Below are 23,567 nucleotides of genomic sequence, written 5' to 3'. Positions count from 1 at the left end.
GTAACTTTCTCACAATGGCACTTTAAAACATTTAGTTCTAAGTTTTCCTACTGTGATCCATACCCTGGGTCCTACCTTAACTCACTCACCACCTTCCTCAGGGCACTAGAGCTGTATTTCAGCTTTTTGGTTTCACGTTCTCAGTTCTGTTACTATCACTGTTGTCTATAGAGCTTTCCTGAAACAGAATTCTCATTTTTAAAAAGTGATATTTTATGCCACAGTTTGACAAAAAACAGAAATTAAGAAGGTGAAAAACTTAAAGACAGTTTTTAAGATTCAGGAAATAGACAAAGAGTTACAGTTCTGTAAAACCATTTTGAAACCATCAAAGTAGCTATTTAGGGAAGATTTTGTAAAGTGGTTGTTTAATGGGATTTTTCACCTTCTAGTGAGATATATTGGCAGTCTATAGCAAGCCTTATTTCTGAAAAAGTTCGACTTGTTTGAAAAAAATGGACATTTTCATAGTTTAAGAAGGATCGAAATTCAGCTGAACTCATTTCCTGTATCTATAAATAACTGTTTATTGAAATTTACCTTCTCACAAATTCTATTTCCTTTCTACCTACAAAGCTCTGCCTGAAAAGTGCCTCTCATTAATATTTACTGGAATTGTTTAGTTCCCTAATTTTTCCCTCCGTTTCTTTTTCAGTTCTCCAAGCATACTGTTTCACCTTGGGGAAACTAAGAGCCATTCATTTTTGAGCCACCGTTGAAATTTAAGCTGCCTTTTGTATTTTTATCAAACTGATTCTCTGACTTTTTTTTTTCTGGCCCAAACTGAGCTTATTTTAACAGAAGACAAGAGACTAATGATATTGTTTGATTAATAACTTGGTATATCCAAAGTAGTTAAGCCGAGGCCACACACTTTCTTCCCAGGCCCTCATCCTTATTTAAAAAGCCATCAAAGTTTTCAGTTTTCTATGCTGCTCTTAAAACATTCCAATACGCTGTGGTATAGTTTTCAAATTAATACCTATACATTTGTACTTTTTGTTCACCTATATTTATCAAGTACTACCTTTTCTGAACAACTCTTACAGGAGTCCTAGAGCAGCATGAGTTATGGCAGTGAGATAGAGTCTATGGACTTAAGAGATGCTGTTGGCTGCTTGGCATATCTCACACCACGGGAATCAGACTTACTGAAGACAAGGAGGCTTCATAAAGATTTTCTTCAATTTTATCTCCCCTCCCAATAATCTATTGCAAATATTGGTATATGATTTGGACAGAATGAGAGCAATATTAAAGGAGACCACTAGCTGTTACAACCTGACTGCATTGGATACTCTTGCAAATGGGTAGGTGGAGTGTCGTGTGTAAGAGCATGGCCTCTGGATTCAATGACTTGGGTCTGCACTGAGGTTTTGCCATGGACCAGCTGGGTGACCCTGAGACACTAACTGCTTTCCTTTGTGCCACAGGTTCCTTACTAGTAAAATGGAGAATAATGAACCCTACCTCATAGGGTTCTCACAAAGATTAAATCAATTAATATATGTAAATCACTCAAAACATGCCTGGTCCATGTTAATCCTGTCTTCATATTTGTGCTTTGTTACTGATTCTTTCGAATTTTGTTTATTGTAATAGTTTAAAACATTCCATTAAAATATTATTTTGTTTGATTACTGAGTTTTTTGTCTCTCCCTTAAATTTTACACCAGAGGTAAGTGTCTTGCTCCTTTCACACTAATTCTTGCCCTGTTTCCTAAATTATTATTATTACTAGCTTTCTTGATGTTCCTGGTCAAATTTGAAAAACACATTTTTTTGTTCTGACAACTTCAATTGTGAAATATATAGGACATGTAGAAAATAGATTTTAATAAATGTATACATCTTGAAGTCTTAATACAAAGCAAGTAAATGCAGGTGTAACCACCACCTAGATCAAGAAATAAACATTACCAGCATCTCATGCCCCCTCCCAATAAGGATCCATTTCTCCTTCTGAAAGGTTGACTCGTATCCTAACATTTCTGGTAATTGTTTCCATGACTTATTTGATTGCTGTCTATCTAAGTATGCATTCTCAAATATTATCTTACCTGGTCTATTTTTTAAAATGATACAAATAGAAAGATGCACATAAAATACGTATTCTTGTAGGTTGTGAGATTTACATAAGTTGTTATAGCTGTAGTTCATTTAATTTCCTTACTGAATAGTAATCCAGTGTATCAATACACTACAATTTATTCATTCTACCATTAATTAATTTTGGATTTGTTTTCAATGTTTGGCTATTATTAGCAATACTGCTGGGACCACTCTTGAATAAGTCTCTAGGGGAACATGTGGTACATGTGCTTGCATTTATATTACGTATGTGCTTGAGAGTTAAATTAGTATTAGTGCTGGTTTTCTGGACATGTTTTACTAGCTTTTACCTATTAAACTAATTTTTTAAATTTAATAGTATATCTGGGAATTATTTTGTATTTTTTCTATACATAATCATGTCAACTGTGATTAGTGACATTTGGATTTCTTCCCTTCAAATCTTTCGACATATTATTATTTCGTTATTGCAATAAGACCACCATCTCCACGACATGTTGGTTAGAAAAGTCTGTGTTATGTTCCCAGGTTCACAAGGAAAGCTTTTGACATTTCATGATCAGGTGAGTTCTTTGCTATAACGTTGGTGTGAGGGCCATTTGTCAGATTAAGAAAGGTCCTTAATGTTTTTAAACACACATACATACACCAAATAATATTTTCTTATATCAAAAATGTTTTGTACATCTGTTGAGATGGTCATATGATTTTTCTCCCTTATTTGGTTAATATGATAAATTATATTAATGATTTTCTAATGTTAAGCCAAACATATGTCTGGGGTAAACCCAAATTAGACATGTATGCAGCATCTTATTATATATTCTGGAGTAGTTTTCTGTTTTTTGCTTAGGATTTCTGCATCTATACTTACAAAAAGATCAGCTGACTTGCAGGTTTTTTCTTGTAATTTTTATGTCTAGTTTTTTTATTGAGGTTTTTATGAACTGTTAAAACATATTTTAGAGTATTCTTTATCTAGTGTCTGGAAGATTTTGTGTTAAAACTTGCTTTCATTTTTCTTGAATATTTAGTAGGATTTACAAGTGAAGGTATCCAGGTCTGGAATTTTTTTTTTTTTTGAGAAAATTTTAAATTATGGATTTAACTTCATGTTTTCCAGATATCTATAGTTTTTAGATCTTCTTTTGTTAGCTTTTATAATTTGTATGTTTCTAAAGTTTTGTGTACTAATTTGTTCTTGCATTGCTATGAGAAATACTTGAGACTGCATAATTTATAAAGAAAAGAGGTTTAATTGGCTTATGATCCTGTAGGCTATACAACATGGTACCAGCATCTGCTTGGTTTCTGGGGAGACCTCAGGAGGCTTTAACTCATCGTGGAAGGTGAAGTGGGAGCAGGCACATCACACGATGAAAGCAGGAACAAGAGAGAAAAAGTTGGGGGTGGGGTTTGCCACACAATTTTAAATGACTAGATCTCCTGAGAACTCACTCACTATCATGAACACAGCACCAAGGGGATGGTGCTAAACCATTGAAGGGAAATCCACTCCTATGATCTCACCACCTCCCATCAGGCCCAATTAATATTGGGGATAATAATTCAACATGAGACTTGGTGGGGTCATATATCTAAACTGTATCAGTTTCTTTTTTTTTTTTTTTTCTTTTTGAGACGGAGTCTTGCTCTGTCCCCCAGGCTGGAGTGCAGCGGCCGGATCTCAGCTCACTGCAAGCTCCGCCTCCCGGGTTTACGCCATTCTCCTGCCTCAGCCTCCGGAGTAGCTGGGACTACAGGCGCCCGCCACCTTGCCCGGCTAGTTTTTTTTGTATTTTTTAGTAGAGACGGGGTTTCACCGTGTTAGCCAGGATGGTTGCCATCTCCTGACCTCGTGATCCGCCCGTCTCGGCCTCCCAAAGTGCTGGGATTACAGGCTTGAGCCACCGCGCCCGGCCTCAGTTTCTAGTTATTGTTTGCTATTGCTAGCTTAATTGTTTAGTGACCAGATAATATATTCTGTATTATTTTAGTTCTCTGAAATATTTTGAGATTTGTTTTATATATAGTTTAGCATATAATCAAATTTTAATATTATGTTTCATTTTAAAACGAATGTTTCTTCTGTGGCTTTGAGTAGACTGTAGCATACATATCCAATTATGGTGTTTATGGTGTTCAAATATTTTATATTGTTGTATCTTTCTGATTCTCTTTTGTCCTTTTGTTTGATCAGCTAGTGAGAGATGTGTGGGTTTACCTATTTTTCCCATGAAGTTGTGTAGATTGTGGCTTTGTATTCTTCAAACTATGTTATTAGGTGCATACAAATTTAATATTGTAGCTTCCTGGTTCATTTTAACCTTTTCTCCATTATGGAGTGCCCTTTTTTATTTTTAGCCATGCTTTCTGCCTCAGAGCTGTTTTTGATATTAACATAGTCACATCTGCCTTATTTGGTTGATAGTACAAAGTATAACTTTTTCATCTGTTACCTTTTCATATTTCTGTATCATATTTCAGATGAAGGATTTATAAAGAGTATATAGTTGAGTTTTGTATTTTAATTCAGTTTTTATCTTTAAAACAGAGTATTTAGTTCTTTTTACATTTAACGTAATTTAATGTAATGTAATTACCAATATCTTTTAGCTTTGCCATCTTACTCTGCCCTTTCTATTTGTCCTTCTTGTTTTGGGTTTTCTCTCCCATCTGTCCTTCTTTTAGATTGAGTTTTTAAATATTTCTTTTCATCTCCTATTAGCTTGGATGATATGCAGTCTTAAGATTCTTGTACTGGTCTCTAGAGAAAACTTCATTCTTCACTTCCCAAAGTATCATACTAATTGTTATTTTCACCCTGATCCTGAACAACTCAAGGAACTTGGAACACTTTAACTATGCCATTGTTTTATATAATGTAATTATGTTCTATATTTTGAAGGCCACAAGATATCACTGTTAATGTTTTGTGTGATCAGTATCACTGAGATTTTCTCAAATGTTGATCTTTTTGTTGCTTCTTAATTTTTTTCAAAGTGTTCTCTTTTTATGCAATTAAACAGTGGCTTTTAGAATTTTTTTTTCATTATAGGCAGACTCATGATTAAGTCTTCACATTTTATATTCCTGAAAAGGTCTTAATTTTACCTACATTTTTGAAAGATATTCATAGTTGGGAATAGAATTCTAAGTTATCAGTTTTCTTTCAGCATTCTGAAGAAGTAATTTTATTCTTGTCTGGCTTACATTTTCCTGCTTAAAAGTCAGTTTTAAATCTAACTGATGCTCCTTCTACGACAACCTCTCTTGTTTTCTCTTGCAGTATTTACATTTTTTTTGTCCTTGGTGTTCAGTGGTTTTACTGGTATGCCTGTGAGAGGTTTCTTTGTATTCATTCTGTACAGTTTCTCATACTTCATGAATCTATGACTTACTTGATGACCTTCTTCAGTGTTAGTAAGTTATTAGTCATTGTATTTTAAAATATCACCTGTCTCCAATTTTATATTTAATACGCATTCTTTCGATCAGCTTTATCTTGCATCCCATCATCTGTATTTTCCAGCTGATTCTCTCAGCTTTAGTTTGGAGATATATATAGTTATTTATCTATGGCAGAGCCTAATCTGCTATTAAAACTATCCAGTGAATCCTTTATTTGAGTTATTGACTTTTTCAGTTCTAGGATTCCCTTTAATTCTGTGGTTTTAAAAATTCTCCCTCAAAATTCTCCCTCTTGTCTTTTATTTCCTTGAACATAGTAAGTATAATTATTTTAAAATCAATATTTGATAACTCCAATATCAGAAGCTTTTAGAGACTTTTTCCACTGTTATTTCTGCTTCTGTGTGTTCATGTTATCTTGTGTCTTTATTGCCTGAGTATTTTTAAACTGTGTCTTTGAACAGTATTTGCAAGCATTTGGTAAAAATAAACTCTGGCATAGAATATTATCTTCCTCCAGTGATGATTTATATTTTATTATTATTATTGCTTTGGCCAGGTATCTTAAGGAAACAGCTTTTCAAAATTATCTTAATAGAATTTCTGGATTAAATATTACATGAGTTTGAGCTGCCATCAAGTGGGACCCTATTTTCTTTTCTTTTCTCTTTTTTTTTTTTGTTTTGCTGATGTTTTTATTGTGTGTGTGTATATATATATATATGGTGTACAACATGGTATTTTTGTATACTTATCTTGATATACATAGTGAAGTGATTATTAAAGTCAAGTAAATTAACATACCCATCATCTCGTATAATTAGCTTTCCTTTTTTTTCTTGTGCTAAGAGTATTTAACATCTCTTAGCAAATTACCAGTATATTATACAATATTGTTAATTGTAGTTCTCATATTATACATTAGAACTCTAGACTTAGCCTATAAAACTGCAGTTTTATACCTTTGGACCTACAACTACTCATCCCTTCCTATCCTCTGCATAACTGCTGTATTCAATATGTATTTTTTTTTTTTTTAAGATTTCACTTGAAAGTGAGACTATGCATTATTTTCTTTCTTCATCTGGCTTTTTTTACTTAACATAATGTCTTCTAAGTTCATCTGTGTTGTAGCAAATGACAGGCTCTTCTTCTTTTTAGGGATAGATAATATTTTGTTTTATATTTATATAATATATAACAAATCACACACAAACACACACACACACACACACATACCACAAATTTCTTTATCCATTCATTCATCTATTAAGGGGTGCTTAGATTGTTTCTAGAACTCTGGGGCCTATTTTTGATTCAACTTTATGCCTAGGGTACAGCCTTTCAGTGAGAGAAGTTCAGAGGTTCCATTCTGTTTTGTGAGGACCTGTACTCCAAATCCTCATTCTCATGCATGAACACTGTAGGCAGTCCCACTCATGGTCTCAACTTTCAACTGTTCCTTCTGAAATAAGAAAGAACCCCAAGGGAAGAGAAGCTCATAACTTGGGCTTCCTTTGTCACTGGATTACTGCCAATTAATCATTGTTTCATTAGTTCTAAAATACAAGTGCTAAAAAATATGTTTTCCTGGTCATCCAAGATTTTCTTGTCTTTGGTGGGAGAATTGGTGCAAATTACCTCATCTGACATTACTAGAAGTGGAATTACTTTTCCCATATAAACCCATTATGCCAGATAAGCAAAAATATCTACACAGTTTAAAGCCACTGAAACTGAATCCAATTTCTTGAGGCCTTGTTTGTTTAACAGAAAAACTCTAACTTAATTAGGAAAGCCTTTTTACAAACACAAAACCATCCAAAACTATCCAGTCCTAAAGGGTTCAGGCAAATATTGGAAAAGAGATGTCAATTGAAGGTTTTTCTCCAAGTTCATTTTCAGTTCTATTTAAATATTTGTATTGTTACTATTATAACTTATACCAAGGGCATGGAACTATGCTAGCTATACAGATACAATGTGGCTGTGTGAACAAAATAGACAAAGCAGTTGTTCTAAAGAAGTTTAGAGAGACATGATGAAAACATCTAGGATTAAATGAGATAATTGGTAAAAAGTTCTTGGTAATTAAATGGATAATTGGTAAAAAGCACAGTTCCTGGTATATAGTATGTACTCAAACACTGTTTTTATGTATCAGTATACACAGCCATTTCCAAATAGCTGACAATACCTAGGCCCCTGTGGACCTGTGTCCCTACTGAGTAATTTATGGGAATGAGCAACAATGTGCAAACAGATTAGACAATGGGAGGGCTCTATGTAGTCATGTGCCTTAATTGTGGACTTTTATTAACCTTTCTGCTTGGTTCAAAATACATGCTATGGTCCGAATGTTTGTGTCTCGCCCATATTCATGTGTTGAAATCCTGACTCGTCCGAGGTGATGTCGAGGCCTTTTAGGAGGTGATTGGGTCATAACAAGGCAGAATTCTTCAGAATAGGATTAGTGCCTTATGAAAGCTGCTCCAGAAAGCCGTCTTGCCCCTTCCACCATCTGAAGACACAGTGAGACAAGATTACCTATGAACAAAAAAAGGGGGATCTTGGACTTCTCACACTCGCTCCAGAACTAGGAGAAATAAATTTCTGTTGTGTATAAGCTACCTAATCTATAGTATCTTGTTATAGCAGCCTGGATAGACTAAAACAATATGGGAAGATGTTTTTATAAGTACATGGAGGAGAACGTTTCAATTTGGCCTCAAGCTCCAGTATGGCTCTGTATAGCACTTACATAAGTGTCTGATGAAAACAGAAATGGAGGAGATGTTCATGGGTGCTAACATTTCCAGTGAATGAGGGTCTTGCTGGGATATAGATGGCAGTGACAAGATGGAGTATGTGTAGTAAATACATGAATTTTGGAGAAGAGGGAGAATCCTTTCTAAAAAGATAACAAGAAGTAAGACAGACCCCACAAAATACCTCTAGGCGTTAAGATACAAGAGAAAATATTGCTTGCTTGACAGACTGCATGATAAATGGTATCCTCAAGGAATGGTCAGTACTTGACGAAAGTGTAATGGTAAAGAGAACACAAAAAGGATGAGACTTTTGTGGAAAAAAGACTATGTGATATGGTTTGGCTATGTCCCCACCCAAGTCTCGTCTTGAATTTTAACTCCCATAATCTGCACATGTCATGGGAGGGAGCCAGTGGGAGGTAATTAAATCATGTGAGCAGTTTTCTGTGCTGTTCGTGTAATAGTGAATAAGTCTCATGAGCTCTGATGGTTTCAAAAAGGGCAGTTCTCCTGCACATGCTGCCTTGCCTGCCACCACCTAAGATGTGCCTTTGCTCCTCCTTCACCTTCTACTAAGATGGTGAGGTCTCCCCAGCCATGTGAAACAGTGACTCTATTAAACTTTTTTTCTTCATAAATTACTCAGTCTCAGGTATGTTTTTATTAGCAGTGTGGGAATAAACCAATACACTATGGTTTTAAGATGGTACCGTGGCACCTTTCATGTGTAGTTTTTGTGGAAAATGAAAACAATTAGTCCATGCTTCTTTTCAAACTATGTATGACATTCTGAGCCAGGGACAACTACATGTTACTTTTTTTCTTCATTTTAAAGAGATTATTCTCTCTACCATTGTATATTAAGTGACTATAGATTGATTAAATGTATCATTTAACTCTAGGTTCAGGATTATAAAAATAAAACATCTAGACCAGATCAAGAGCTTTGTCCATTATCCAGAGATGAATTAACTGATATGACTTTGTGTTTCAACCCTTTAGTGAGGAGGTGAAATGTGTCCTACCTGTATGTGGGATATTTGTGTTGGAAGAACAGGACATTTCACATATACATGACTGAAAAATGTACACACGATTGTATGTGTGTGTTTTCTCATATACGCAATAAAGAGGGAACATCTGTTTTGTTGGCTTAGTACAGTTGATCCTTGTACAACATGGGTTTGAACCGTGTGGGTCCATGTATATGTGGACTTTTTTCCACCTCTGTCACCCTTGAGACAGTGCGATCAACCAACCCTTCTTCATCCTTTTCCTCAGCATACTCAACATGAAGATAATGAAGACCTTTTTGATGATCCACTTTTACTTAATAAATAGTAAATATCCTTTCTCTTCTTTTATGATCTTCTTAGTACCTTTTTTTTTTTTTTTTTTTTTTTTGAGATGGAGTTTCGCTCTGTCGCCCAGGCTGGAGTTCAGTGGTGCGATCTTGGCTCACTGCAAGCTCCACCTCCCAGGTTCAAGCAATTCTCTTGCCACAGCCTCCCAAGTAGCTGGGATTACTGGTGTCTGCCACCACGCTTGGCTAATTTTTTGTATTTTTAGTAGAGACAGAGTTTCACCATGTTGGCCAGGCTGGTCTTGATCCCCAGACCTTGTGATCCACCCTCTTTGGCCTCCCAAAGCACTGGGATTACAAGCATAAGCCACCGCGCAGAGCCAATATTTTCTTTTCTCTAACTTATTTTATTGTAAGAATAGAGGATATAATACACAGAACAGACAAATTATCTGCTAATCAACTGTATGTTATCAGGAGGGCTTCTGGTCTACAGTAAGTTATTAGTAGTTGGGTTTTGGGAAGACAAAGTTACATGCAGATTTTCGACTGTATGGGGGTCGGTGCACCTAAACTTCAGGTTGTTCAAGAGTCAGCTATACTTCTTTTCACTATCTTCTGGCAATAGAATCTCCTCCTTGGGTCACTGCTCTTCCCTCATACCCCTATCCTGGATACTTCTGAGAGGCTGTCAATCATTGCACTGAGCCCTGTGGGCCATAAGATTTGATTGGCTTGGGCCTATCAAAGTGTTCCATTCTCCTGGTTAAGATATTGATTGGGAAATGTGCATGTATTTTAAGCCAGACCATCTCTAAGGGCCCACTTTTATAATTTTTATATGCAGAGATTTGGAAAAGATAATCATCTCTTTCTTCTGAGATAACAATCTTGATTGATCTGAATGAACCTGGGGCTATCTGTAGTCATGCCCATAACTTGCCCCCGTCACATGGAAAATGTCTTTAAAAAATGTGAATGGAGCAAATATATAGATAGAAACAGAGCTGAAAAATGGAGAAAGAACTGGTGATATTATTCCTATCCTTTATTTCAATGATATATAAGACAACCCACCTCTTTTTAGGATTCAGAATAGACCAAAGGGGATTTATATTTATGATAAACGGGATTCTTGTTCAAATCCAGAAAGACTGGATAAGGGGGTAAGAAACCCAGCAATGAGCAATGTAAAGATCACTGGGCTGAGTTTCTAGTTTAGGCTCTTAAATAATGTATATACATGTGGGTAAATCACTTAACCTTTCCAAGCGTTAATTCTTTCCCCTGTAAAATGCCAACATTAGCTTTAACTATTTCTGATATCCTTAAAACTGTAAATGTGCGTATTCTAAACATCTCTAAAGTAATCATACTTTGAAATAAGTGCCACCTGTGAGTAGGTAGAAACTTAATAATTTTTTGATAATAATATTTTACTTTTTCTTTTCATTTCCTTGCTTTTAAACTTTCTGTTAAAAAAAAGTAGGATGCTGCTAGATTAATCTAGTGGAATGTAAATGCAATCAGTGACTAAATCAAACGTGTCTGTAGTCCACAACATTTCCAAAGCAAAAACAAAATTATAGATCTTTCTAATTTGAACCAGCTGAAGTAACTGCTGATTTTTATGGTTGCAATGATATAGTGAATTGTCAGAATTGTCTCTGCAGATTATAATGCTGAGCACTTATGTATGTAAAAACACAGCAGCCCCTACCCTAATTTAGAGGTTTGTGAAGTTTGGCATTGGCAATGCCCCGTCTGTCCCTTCAGCGAGATCTCAACCTTCTCAATCAGTCCCTCTGACTCCCTTTTCAAGCTCATGGCACTGAGATTCATCATAAGGACCAACCAGGTAAGCTGTAGTGGCTGCACGGACTGTGATGTTGGACAGGGTTTCAAGACTGTATCTAGACTCTTGAGAGAGGATATTACAATAAATAAGCAATATCTGTAAAGGGCACAAGCCTGAAAACCAGGGATTCTATGGCAGGATATGCCATACAGTTGCTAACTTAATTTTGTATTCCAAATGTTATTCCCCTTTTGATTAAAAGTAGCTTTCAAATTTAATTTTTAAATTATAGGATGGAATCTTTGATTTGTATACAACAGGCTTCCCTACTGGGTGACACATTTTGGGATAAGGGTGCTTTCCACATTATTCTTCATATTCAACCATCTGTTCTACTTACTGACCATCCAGGACAGCATGGATTTTTATCCCTGATGTCGTTCACAACTCTGATTTGTTCCCAGTGTGAAGTATCACTTATATTGGTTTGAAATTATATTCTAAACTTAAAGCCCACGATTTCTGTGTGGGATGTAAAGTTGACAAAACACGTACATTTTTCCTAATGCAAATCCTACATGCATTGACTTTGAGGTAGTCAGGCTGACACTGTCGGAGGCGTGTAAGACAGAAAATAACTTCTGTTAAATAAAAGCGTAAGAAGTGAGGAAAGAGAAGCAGATCTATTTTGTTAAATGGAATTTTTAGAGACGGAGTAAATGGTTCTGGTTTGTTTTGAAGGAGATTAAGAATAAAAATAAAGTATTTCAAATGCAAGTGAATGCATGTTAGGAGGTCAACGAAAGCTGACAATCTGCCAGTTGTGACAACATTTAATAATATTCAAATTAATTATAATATTGAAAATGAAAAATTCTGACTGCAAATGAATAATGAATAACAAAACCAGACACGGTTCTGAGGTGAAATGTGATTTTCATGAGGATGGGAACATTTAACATTTATATAGCAGTTCATATTCTCAAAGTCATGTATCAGTGACAACTGTAAAATACATCTTTAATTTGAATTGATGAAACACTCTGCAGGGGTATATTCAGGTAGTAGTCCACTCCCCTCTCCAAGTAAAATGAGAGAAAGAGAGAAGAGATTTGAATATAGAAATACTTAAAAACTACTTATAAAAATGGAAGTCAAATGCCCTGATATCCAATCATAGAAATGATTTCATTCTTGGTAGGTAAGTCTTTGTTCTTCATTCACATGAATATTCATAAGCTGCCACAGCTCTTCATGTATTTAGAAGTACAAGGGTAATCCTCATTCTGAATGCAAAAGGATTGATTTATAAATATGCACTGTAATCCTTAGATACTACTTTAAATAAAAGCCCTTTAGATTATGTATTTTCTCCCAAACTCTCCTATCTGTACTGTTCTTCCCATTTCCTTGCCTCTGTTGAACTTTAGCTAAAATTTTCTTGAAGGCCAAACTTTCTACAGATTTTGTTTCAACCATCTAATGATCTATTCTCATGCTCAATCTACTATCACAGCTACGGAGAACCCCAAAACAGTGCTGTGGTGGATACTTCATTCCTAGTAACAGGGTTTTAATAGGATGTCACTGCCATCCCACACTTCTACCCACTTACAGTCAAGTATGACCAAGAATCAAATTTTTCCCGTGGACTGGAGCAGTAGCAATTCATATCGCTTCTAGGCTTGCTTCACGTGCCCTTTCTCATGGCCTTTCTTCTGGCTGGAGTGTTAATGACCAGAGCAATTTGGGAAGTCACATAATTGATTGCAGAAGTGCCAATATCCTGTATCTCTAAATGCCCCTATAGAGAATAGCTGCTCTCGAACCTGGAATACAATCTCCTTGGACTTCTGTAATGACTGTAAAATACATCTTTAATTTGAATTGATGAAACAGTCTGCAGCGTTACATTCAGGTGATAGTCCACTCCCCTCTCCAAATAAAATGAGAGAAAGAGAGAAGAGATTTGAATTAAGAAATGCTTAAAAAATACTTATAAAAATGGAAGTCAAATGCCCTGATATCCAATCATAGAAATGGTTTCATTCTTGGTAGATTGGGTGTCAACAGGAGATGGAAGTAAGTTTTATTTTGTTTTTGAGGCATATTTAAAGGTCTTCTTGGTTTTTCCACTTTACTTACCCTAATTAATACAAGTCTGGATTTGTTACTACAAATGTATGGCCTCTAAGCCCAGTGGCCTCTCACTAGCATTGTGCAGCCATTATGGAGCTGCTTCTTACTTTAACTCTGCAGCTTTTTGAAACCTTCAGAACTCTCCTCAAGGCATCCTTCCACTTTCACTCTTTGTTTCTCAGCACATTACATTGACTTACAGAGAAAATAATGCCACAAGGCATGAATTCCTTTAATTCTCTCCTTTCACAACTGAAAACTTATCCATGTTTGTGCCAAATCTTACTTCTTTTCTTTTAGATTTATGAAGAATTTTATTTCTCTTTAAAAGTATTCTCCATATGAGCTCTAATTTTACCCTTCCATCTGCTTCAGGCTCCTTCTCTATTTCTTATTTTTTCTCTCTCTGATATTATAAATCTCTCCTCCCTCATTCCTGTATTTCTTCCCTTAAAGGATAATCATGATCAAGACTCTTTGATCTTTAAAAATTTAGCCTGTATCCTAAATTATTCCTAATTTAGCCTGTATCCCCATCTAATTCTTAATCCATTTCACTTCCCTGCTTTTCAAAAAAGCTTCCTTAAAGTGTATTTTAGTTTCATTCTTCATTGTGTGATCTCTCATTTGCCCTTCATCCTGCAATTTGGCTTGTATATCTAAGGCTGCGTTGAAATTGTCTTAAGGAAAGTATGATGACCATTTTTTTGCTGTATCCAGTCTTTCTAAAAGGTAAATGTGATCACTTCACGTTGTTTCTTAAAAACACTTTACTGTCATCCTAAATCAGAGTTAAGACCAAATACTTTAGTATGACTTATGAGATACTTTAGTATCCGTCCCTTTTTTATTCTCTTATTTCTTTATCTGTAGTTTCCTTACAAGTGCCTTGTGACCAAATGTTACTGAACTATTTAGAGTTGATGATGCTTAGGTCTCTCTAACTTTTCCTGAGTTGTTTCCTCTACTTAGAAAGTACGTCCTCAATCATGTGTCTAAATAGCTTCTTATACTTCAAGACTCAATTCCAGTATTTCCTTTCTCTTATTGTTTTTCCTGGACTGTTACAACTTCTTTTCTGCCCAAATAATGCATAGAGTTTACTCTAGAATTTAACACACTGAATTATAATGTTTAATTCTCTTACTAGACTATAAGCTCCTTGAAGGAAAAAAAAAATCCTTGTCTTAATTTTTGTATCACTAGAACCTAGCCTAGTGCCCAGAGCAAATAGCTAATATATATTTATTGAGGAAGGAGATTAATAAGTTGCATCATTATTAATAAGTAAGCTCACAAAAATGGTGACTCTTGGAGGTATTTAGTTATGATACACCAGATACAGCAGATAGCATTGTTGATAATATGAAATAGCAAAATGCCAAAAACAAGATATTATAATTTTTTTCAAAATTAGAAATAGAAATATCCATTTAAATTATTTAAAAGAAAAAAATTTGTATCTAAGAATTGGTCATCAGATATTTTATCTTTTATAAGAAAAGTATATGTGACTTTATAAGAAAATAGAAAAAGTATAAATCACAAATTGCTACTGAGTAGCAACCAGGAACACAGACTGAAGGTCATATGTGATCGACCGCAGAATAGAAAGCAGTAATCTGAATTATGGACTCCACAGGGACCAACTACTGCAGGATACTGCAGATCCTCTTAAACAGGACAATGATAGTGGACAGATGCCAGGTCTTCAGAGAATGGAATCTCTAAGAAGGAAGGGGCAATCATCGCCTTTGTTAACTAAAAATCAGATTGACACAGAAAAATTTCTAAGAGAATGTTTGACAATGTCAAATGTGTGTGAGGAAAGAAGCCTGATATTGGAGACTCAGCTACTCATGAGTCAGAGTTAAAGAGAGGAAGGTTTTTAATTGCATTGGAATGCCTTCTGTCATTTGAAACGATCTGGATTACACAGTTTCTAAATAATCAGATGGTAAGCCAAACCTATGGAATGACTTTCAACCGTGATTAAAGAAATGAGCACAGGCCATTTAGAGATATTCCTGAGGGCAGAATGATATTTTCCGTGACACAAATAGAAGACAAAACAATTTAAAATGAAGTGAACAGCAGTGCTGAGGCGAAGTAAGATTAATGAAATAATAGTTCAGTGGAGGCGTGGAGGCTTTTCTTGCGATTCTGAATTCTAAGTTTATTAAATGCAAGGGTCAGAGGAATTTCTAGGTCATTTGATGCTATCTCAAGGTCAAATGAAGGCAAATAGTCTCACATTCACTTCCGCTGTTCCTAGTTTCTTCTATATTTCTTCATTTCAATGTTTAAAAAACCAATGTTTATTCTTTACAAATTTAAATTGTGCTTGCCAGTTTTTCTTCACCTATAAAGCTGAAAGTAAACTTATGTCTCTTTTCCCTTGTAAGCTACTTCATCTGAGTCACTAAAACAGTAGCTTATATTTTGTTTGCTCTTAATTCTGGAAGTTTTTTGCATCGTGATACTCTGCCCTCTCCTTCTCTTTATTGAAATCATTCCAGTTGGTTATTTATTTTTTTCTCCTATTAAAATGAACCTGAAAACTTAGGTTTATGTGTAAGTTATGGCAATTATTATTTTTAAATTCAAGTAAATAGCTCTTTCTCACCCAGTTGTATATCCTACACATTTATTTGCACTCTGTTTAGATATGCTACGTTGTACAAAGTGTGTTTCCCATTATTTCCATTTACCACCAATTTATGTGTAGGTTAGCCAAGTATATAAGCCATTTGTGTCTGAAATTAAGAGACAGAAAACCTTGACAATAAACTCTAAAATTTACTTCCTCTCAAATATCCCCAGTCCTTGAGAAAAGAAGTGACTGATGGTAAATAGCAGTCTACACCCGACTATGTCTCTTCTTGCACACAACAGAAAACACAAATCAGCACTGAAGGAGGTAATGCAGTGTGCTTTGACAGCTTTTAAAAATTAATTTTATTTTATTTTGGTGGAAACAAAAAAATCAACAAAACTTCTCTGATTGCCTCCCAAATATTTTGCCATTTTGAAACTTGGTGTGGATGACAGTATTTTGCTCATAGCTAAATAGAATACATGTCCTATTGAGTGTTTATGATAATAGCAGACACAGAAGCAAGGTTTAAACATTTCTCTAAGGAAGAATATTTTTTATCTACTAATTTGACTATTTAGAATACCTAGCGGATATTTCAAGGGATAATGATCAGTATAATCAGGTAGGAGATGCCCCTTGACCTAAATGCAACATTAATAGGAGAACACATTTTCACAGTTTATCATTTACTTATATAGACTAGCTCAGTTATTAATGTCCTAATTTTATAAATATCCCTGTATGCAAAACTATGATAAGTCTACCCATGCTGACGGTACAGAAGTGGAATGTGAGACTTATTCCAGGAGCTATTGCTGAGACGAGAGAACTATCACTTTTGGGTTCTGTTGAAAGAGCCCAGTGAACTGGTAACACCTCTTTAAAAAGGAAGACCCTTTAAAAATGAACAAGGACAAATGAATTGTTTGTAATGTTTTATTCTTTGAGTTCCCTGAAGAGTGGGTATATACACTTATAAGAATGTCATTTGCTTGGTTTCAGAAAACTTGGCTGGGTTCCATTTGGAATTCAAAGACATACCTCATGAATTGAGTTTCAGATAAATCGGAAGAATCCTAATAACTTTTCAAAATGAGAACCATGCCAATTTCTCACTGTCTAATAACATTCATCAACTCATCTCACAGAGAGGTTTGAAAAAGCTATTATCTTCAAAACATGTTTATTGGTTAGAATATGTTTTCTTATTTTTCCTTCCAGCATGTTTAACATGAAAATAGTGATTGGGAGCCTAAGAGTAACATCAATACTAGGAATTTAGTATTTCTTTTCTAGAGTCTTATTCAAACTTTTTATTGAGTAAAACAAGTTTGAAAAGTTGAGTTTTCTTCTGTCCCAGAGCTTAATTTTATTTAGGATCTGACCCATGAAAAGTCTTAATGAGTTACATAAGATGTCATTCCTTCAGTTAACTACAATGAAAGATTATGAAAGTAACTGATGAATGGAGACATGATGTGCTATGTTTTTTAAAACAATTGGAAGTGCTGCGGCAGTATTGACTGGAGATTCCTTGGGGGGCAGTGTGAGGAGGGCTTTTCTCTTAGGATACCTCCTTAGACCAACCCAGAACTCTGGGAAACTGCTCTTGAGGATTTTGCATCTTTTCATCCCAATAGTGGGCCTAATTTGCAGTGACCCACTTTACCTGTAAGTCATAGTATCTGCAACAAGGCCTCACTTCTTGGGAAAGATAGCAAACTTGTAGTTAAAAGGCTCTAGGTCCAGTCCTAGATGTAGGACTTTGAATACAATCATGAATGCAATCATGTAATCATTTCCTCCTTGTAAATTAAGATTTGTTACTAATTTATGTATTCAGCTGATATATGAGCAACTTTCTATTGTGCCAGGAGTGGGGGCAGCAGATAAAGACAGAACCACTAACAGGGAGGAGGTCATTGCCTACAGAAATAGCTGTAGAAGCACTCTTCTGAGCCTGAATTTTAAAAATAACAAACACGGCTTTGCTTCATGATCTGTGAAGTACCATATGAATTCAGGAGGTCTGAAAACAAAAGGTAGCAAGTTCAAGCTGAAAGATTAAACTACAAGCATGTATTAGGTTGAATATGAGAATAAAATAAAAGTGTAGTCCACCCTTGATTATTTACAGATTGGCTAGAGTTTATGATTATCAGTGCCCTTTGATTATCCTTTTCCTTCCAGCTACCAACTATTGAATATTTTTTTGCTCATTAACACCTGTCTAGGAGTGGGAAGATGAAATGCTAATCAGACAATTTGGTTAATTGTTAGTGTCTGCTATAATCCTTTTAAGTTGAGATAAGGAAATATTTTACTAAAATATTGGCTGTGGACTACTAAACTTTATGTCACCTTTGCTTCCTTTTATTGCATGGATAAATGCAGATATTTAGTTCTTAGTTAGGTATTAAAGAGAATTAAAAACGTAGTAATTCATGAATCCATCGGTTTTCAAGTATCACACTATAAATTCACATTACATAATTCTTATTAGTCAGTGTTCAGAAAATATTAATCTTCTCCAATATGACTACTTTAAAAGAAAGCTTCAGGATTTAATAGTTGTAATTTTAAGTGTAGCCCTATAAAAATAACTGCACTTGCTAAGTAGATTTGTATCAACAGGAACACAACTTTTAGAAAATTACTTAAGACTTCCCTCCCGTTTGCCTGTGGTAGACATTTGGGACCCTCCCCAAGCCAAATAAGGGAAAGAAGAATGTTTGAATGGAAAGAAGACCATTAAAAGCACTAAGAATAAATCTGAGCTCTCATGGGTAAGATTACTTTCAACTCTTTACTTCATGTTTTCTGACATAGACCCCAAGATCTGTAATTGTCTTAGAGAAACTGCGAGCTTAGATGGTACTTTGTAGTTCATTTGGCTTCTTCTTTTTTTTTTTGGTCTGTCTGTCTTTGGGGCTGGAGAGCTGGTGTGTCTCTGTGTGTGTTCCTCTAGAGTGCCAAAAAAAAAAAAAAAAAAACACATGCTGAAGAGTCCTAGGGAGATGAGGCTATTTTTGTTTGAAGCTGATACTTCTAGCTGAGCCACAAGTGCTGCTTGGAAAGGGCTTAGGTTGATTCCAGGGGGAGAACTCTGCAGAGGAGAGGCAAAGTTCAACAGAACAACAAAGAAGCAGCAGAAACAGCCAGGAAAAAGAAGAGCCCCCAGGTTTTGACACAGAACCCTCTACCAGAGTTCTCAAATTCCCAAATAGTCTGCAAAGTGCTACTTGACGGGAACTTTTCAACTGACTTTTACTTTTGACGACCACCATGACTGAGATCACTGCTGAAGGTATTGCTACCATTTTCCAATAGTATCAAGTAAGGAAAAAAATATGCAAATTGACAGCCACATGGACTGTTGATGTGTCCATTTAAAATGTTGCTTTAGGGTAATTGTCGTGGTCAATGATTCTATACAGGATCTGAGAAGTGGATTTAGGAGCTGAGAGGCTGCCAGATCGGTATATTGGGGGAGCAAAAAGAGATTTCTCTTAGATTTTGCATGTGGAAACTGTTCTCTGCTATACCAAAGGCCCCACTAGATAACAGTGGTTACTCACACCTCTATAAATAGCTATGGTCATGTAACATGATGGATGATATCTTATCCAGCAAAAATTACAAAGTTTTCAAGGATGGAGACCATGATGAACTTAAAATATTACACTAATGCTTACTTAAACTTAAAAAGTAATTTGAAGCATTTTTGCTTTATGATATTTTTAAATGGAGACCTTAAATTTGTTTTTCCTTTCCTACTAGGCTATGTAAAACACACACACATATGTATGATTTATATACAATTTAAGACATAAGTGTTCCCACAAAATTTGTATTTATTTGACCGTTAATGGAAATTCAGAGATAAAGATTGGAATTCCACAAACTTACTGTGCATCAATATGATTTTTAAAATAAAGTAAGTAAGTTTAGAATTCTGGTTCTTTTCATGAATTCATTCTTCATTTTCCTCTAAATGGTAAATTCTATCTTTATATTACAATAAATATTTTCTGCTTCAATGCTTTACTGAAAGCTACATACTATAATTATAATACATATCTTCTATTTGATGGTTGCTAGTTATATATATTTATATTCCATATATGCTTCATATATATATATGTGTGTGTGTGTGTACATATTTCTTAGAATGAAGGAGCCCTTCAAAACTAAATTACTTTGAATACAGACACAGTCTGGTTCTAGTTGAGGTAAAATTTTGGAGGTGGATCTAAAATTTGCTTCTGACAGCTGTAAGAAACTCAGACAGGTGGTGCTCTTAACAACTTCCCAGTTAAATGCTGTGCTGGTTTGTTTTGAATAATACAACTGAAATATAGAATATGTGTTTTTATTTTGGGCGTAGAAATTAGTATGGACACACAGTTACTTCTGTTGGAGATTTTCAGTCAATATTTGTAAGAATTGCCTTATTTGTACCTTACACTGAGAAATTCAGTCTGACACCCCAAATTAGTAACAATTACTGAGAGATCTCTGCGTGTTAGGTATTTTGCTCAGAATGTTATGTGTGTTTACTTATTTAAAACTGACACAATTCAATTAAGGGGGCATTATTATCTCAGTTTGGCAGAAAAAGGAACTGTAGCTAAAATGTTCTGTGACTTGCTCAAGACCACAGCATTACTAACATTTAAAGCCAGCCCCTTTAAATCTCGTTTGTGTGTGTGTGTTTTCTTTTCTGTGAGAGGATATCAGGTTTACTCTTTACCAATTTTAGTTCAGAATTTGCTAACTAAATATAAATAGCATTTTTCCTATTCCTTAAATATTCTGTGTCATGTTGCTTTTAGTTTGCCTTAAAGAAAGCTATCTATAAAAACTTATTGCTTAGCTCTGCACAAGTTATTAAGATAGCTATGAGTGTCTTAATCTTCTGTTTCTCTACCTCTGCACAGTGTTTGGGCTCATAGGTGATTCAGGAGGTCAGTTGACTAAACCATCTTGGGCTTGCTTGTGGCTTATGTTCTGTAGAACTTGCACTTGATTCAAAAGACTTTTTACAGGAAAATTCGTGATTATGAAATAGAACTTTTGTTTCTGCCTCCACTCTGTGGGGGTTTAAAAGGGCCTTGGAAGACCTTCTGGAGTCACCCATAAAGATAAGTGAATTAGTAATAAAATTAAAAAGTAGAAATACCATCTAATTCCTGGATGATGGTCATTTTCCACTTCCGGGTCTTAACAGTTCATAGGATCTTTATTATCTGATCATCAATTATGTACTTTTTTTCATTTTCTGGAGTGATTTATTAATAATATTTCTCAAATGAAAATTAGACTGCCAACTCAAATGAAGTTATCTTTTAAGGTAGCACAGTCATTCTTTGAGGATATTCAAAGTTTTTTGCACACTGTTTTACTACACAATTTCACGTTACCTTGGCAATTCTCACTTTCTGTGCCCTAGCTACAATTGCCTTCCTCCAGTCCTTTATAAAAGGTATACCTTTGTACAATGCCTTGGTACAGGCTATTTAATGAGCCTGGAATAGTCTTATTTTATCTCATCTGCTATATTTCTTTCTCAACCACTTATTTATTTATATATTTATTTATTTTAGAGCAGAGTTTCTCTCTGTTACCCATATTAGAATGCAGTGGCATGATCATAGCTCACTGCAGTCTCAAACTCCTGGGCTCCAGCAATCTTTCTACCTCAGCATCAGAAGTAGTTAGGACTACAGGTGTGCACCACCATGCCTGGCTAACTTTTTCTTGCTTCATTTTTGTAAAGACAGGATCTCCTTCTGTTGACCAGGCTGTACTTGAACTACTGGCCTCAAGCCAAGATTCTCTTGTCTCTACCTCCCAAAACATTGGGAATACAGGCATGAACCACCACGCCTGGGGCTTGCAATCACTTTTGGACATATTACTGAAATGTAAGCACTCCATCAGTAGACCTATGCCACCTATCAATTACAATTTCCATCCATTTATCACACACACAAACAAAACAGTTTGTGGCACTTAAGAATATAAGAGGTAACTCATTCCTTACCTTAGAAAGCTCTAGTCAACTGTCCTCATCTCAGGTTTTGGGAAGACGAGGCTCATACATATTATATGACTCTCTGATGGTCATGGGAAATTAGGAGAGACCTGAGGATACATTTCATGCCTCCTGTGCCTCATCGCATAGCTTATTCAACTACAGTGATGCCATGCCTATAACCTCACCTAGCTGCTCACATCAATTTCCACTGCAGGTTCCAAGCTGGCTTACTTCATCCAGTGGAAGAAAGGAAATAATGTTAATTACAGAATTGTGTTTCAGGTACAGAGCAATAGATAAATTAGAAATAGGACAAAGTTGAACCCCAAAGGATTTTGGGGTAATAACTCCTTTGATTCTGGCACAATAAATGAATAAAGATAATTATAACAGCAATGATAACAACTTACATTAATTCTGAAGACATAAGATGTCAAGCACTGTATTAAGCTTGATAAATATTCATTTAATCTTCAGGGCCACCAAATGAGATAAAGGCTAGTATTATTGCTGTTTAGAGAATAGGAAGCTGAAGTTAAGAGAGTTTAAAGAATGTGCTAGAATTCACACAACTGTACGTGATATAGCCAGGATTCATAACCATGCCTGACCACAGAGTCATATTGGATATGTCTTCTTGCTGTGTGAGACTGTTAGGTTGGTCAATTAGGTTGTTGCTGGAGCCTACACTAGGACCGTGTTACATTTAGGAGGTTGAATCAGGCCCTGACTGGATTACACTCAAACAGCACACAGGTTTAGGGCTGTAAATAGTCCTTTATCTTCCTTGCAATGTAATGTGTCCAAGTTGTTGGGAATCCTATATATAATTAACCTAGTATTTACTAGAACACTTAGTTCAAGAAAGCTTTTTATTTAAAATGTTAGAAGAGCTTATGTCAAACTGTCAACTTATAAACCATTATATAACCTCAGGCTTCAGGAGAAAAATTATTGTACTATGCGTGGAATTCTTTCCTTACCATTAGCTGAATCACATTTCACTGCTTCTGTAACAATCAAACCTATGAGAGGATTTGATAATCAAAATTTAGAGCAAAAATGGTCATTTATATTCTACACACCGCATTGCTCCCATAGACTCTGCAGCGCAAGATTACTCACGGTTGCTCTCAAGGAAAAAAAAAAAAAAAATTCAAGAATTCACAGCCAGACTACTTAACAGCTAGGCAAACAAGTTATATCTTCTAGTGTGACAGACGGTGAAATTATGAGGTGGTCCAACCTACGTTTCTTCATTTACCTCATCAAACCAAAGGGCAGCTGCTCTGGCTTAGGTGGGGATGACCTGGGGGTACAAAGGGTTGTAGTACTAGTTTCAAGCCGTGGTTACTTCCAGGGGATGTTCTTCATTTTCCTGATAGAACAACATACCACATATAAAATATTATTTTTAGTCTCATAAGTACATT

At 35.4% G+C, this 23,567-nt stretch overlaps 1 protein-coding gene across 3 annotated transcripts in view; it reads left to right on the top strand.

Moving 5' to 3' along the window:
* The first annotated feature begins 19,056 nt into the window (after positions 1-19,056).
* The window catches only part of TRDN (triadin), a 420,523-nt gene continuing 416,012 nt past the window's right edge, over positions 19,057-23,567 (top strand). For all 3 annotated transcript variants that reach the window (XM_011944454.1, XM_011944455.1, XM_011944456.1), the window contains exon 1: positions 19,057-19,401. In XM_011944454.1, coding sequence (XP_011799844.1) covers positions 19,380-19,401 — 22 coding nt within the window. In that variant the 5' untranslated portion in view covers positions 19,057-19,379. The remainder of the gene's footprint in view (positions 19,402-23,567) is intronic.

Source organism: Colobus angolensis, unplaced genomic scaffold (genome assembly GCF_000951035.1).
Source record: "Colobus angolensis palliatus isolate OR3802 unplaced genomic scaffold, Cang.pa_1.0 Scaffold231, whole genome shotgun sequence".
NCBI lineage: Eukaryota > Metazoa > Chordata > Mammalia > Primates > Cercopithecidae > Colobus > Colobus angolensis.
The sequence above is the reverse complement of the archived record's forward strand: the minus strand, read 5'-3'. Positions and strand labels throughout refer to the sequence as shown.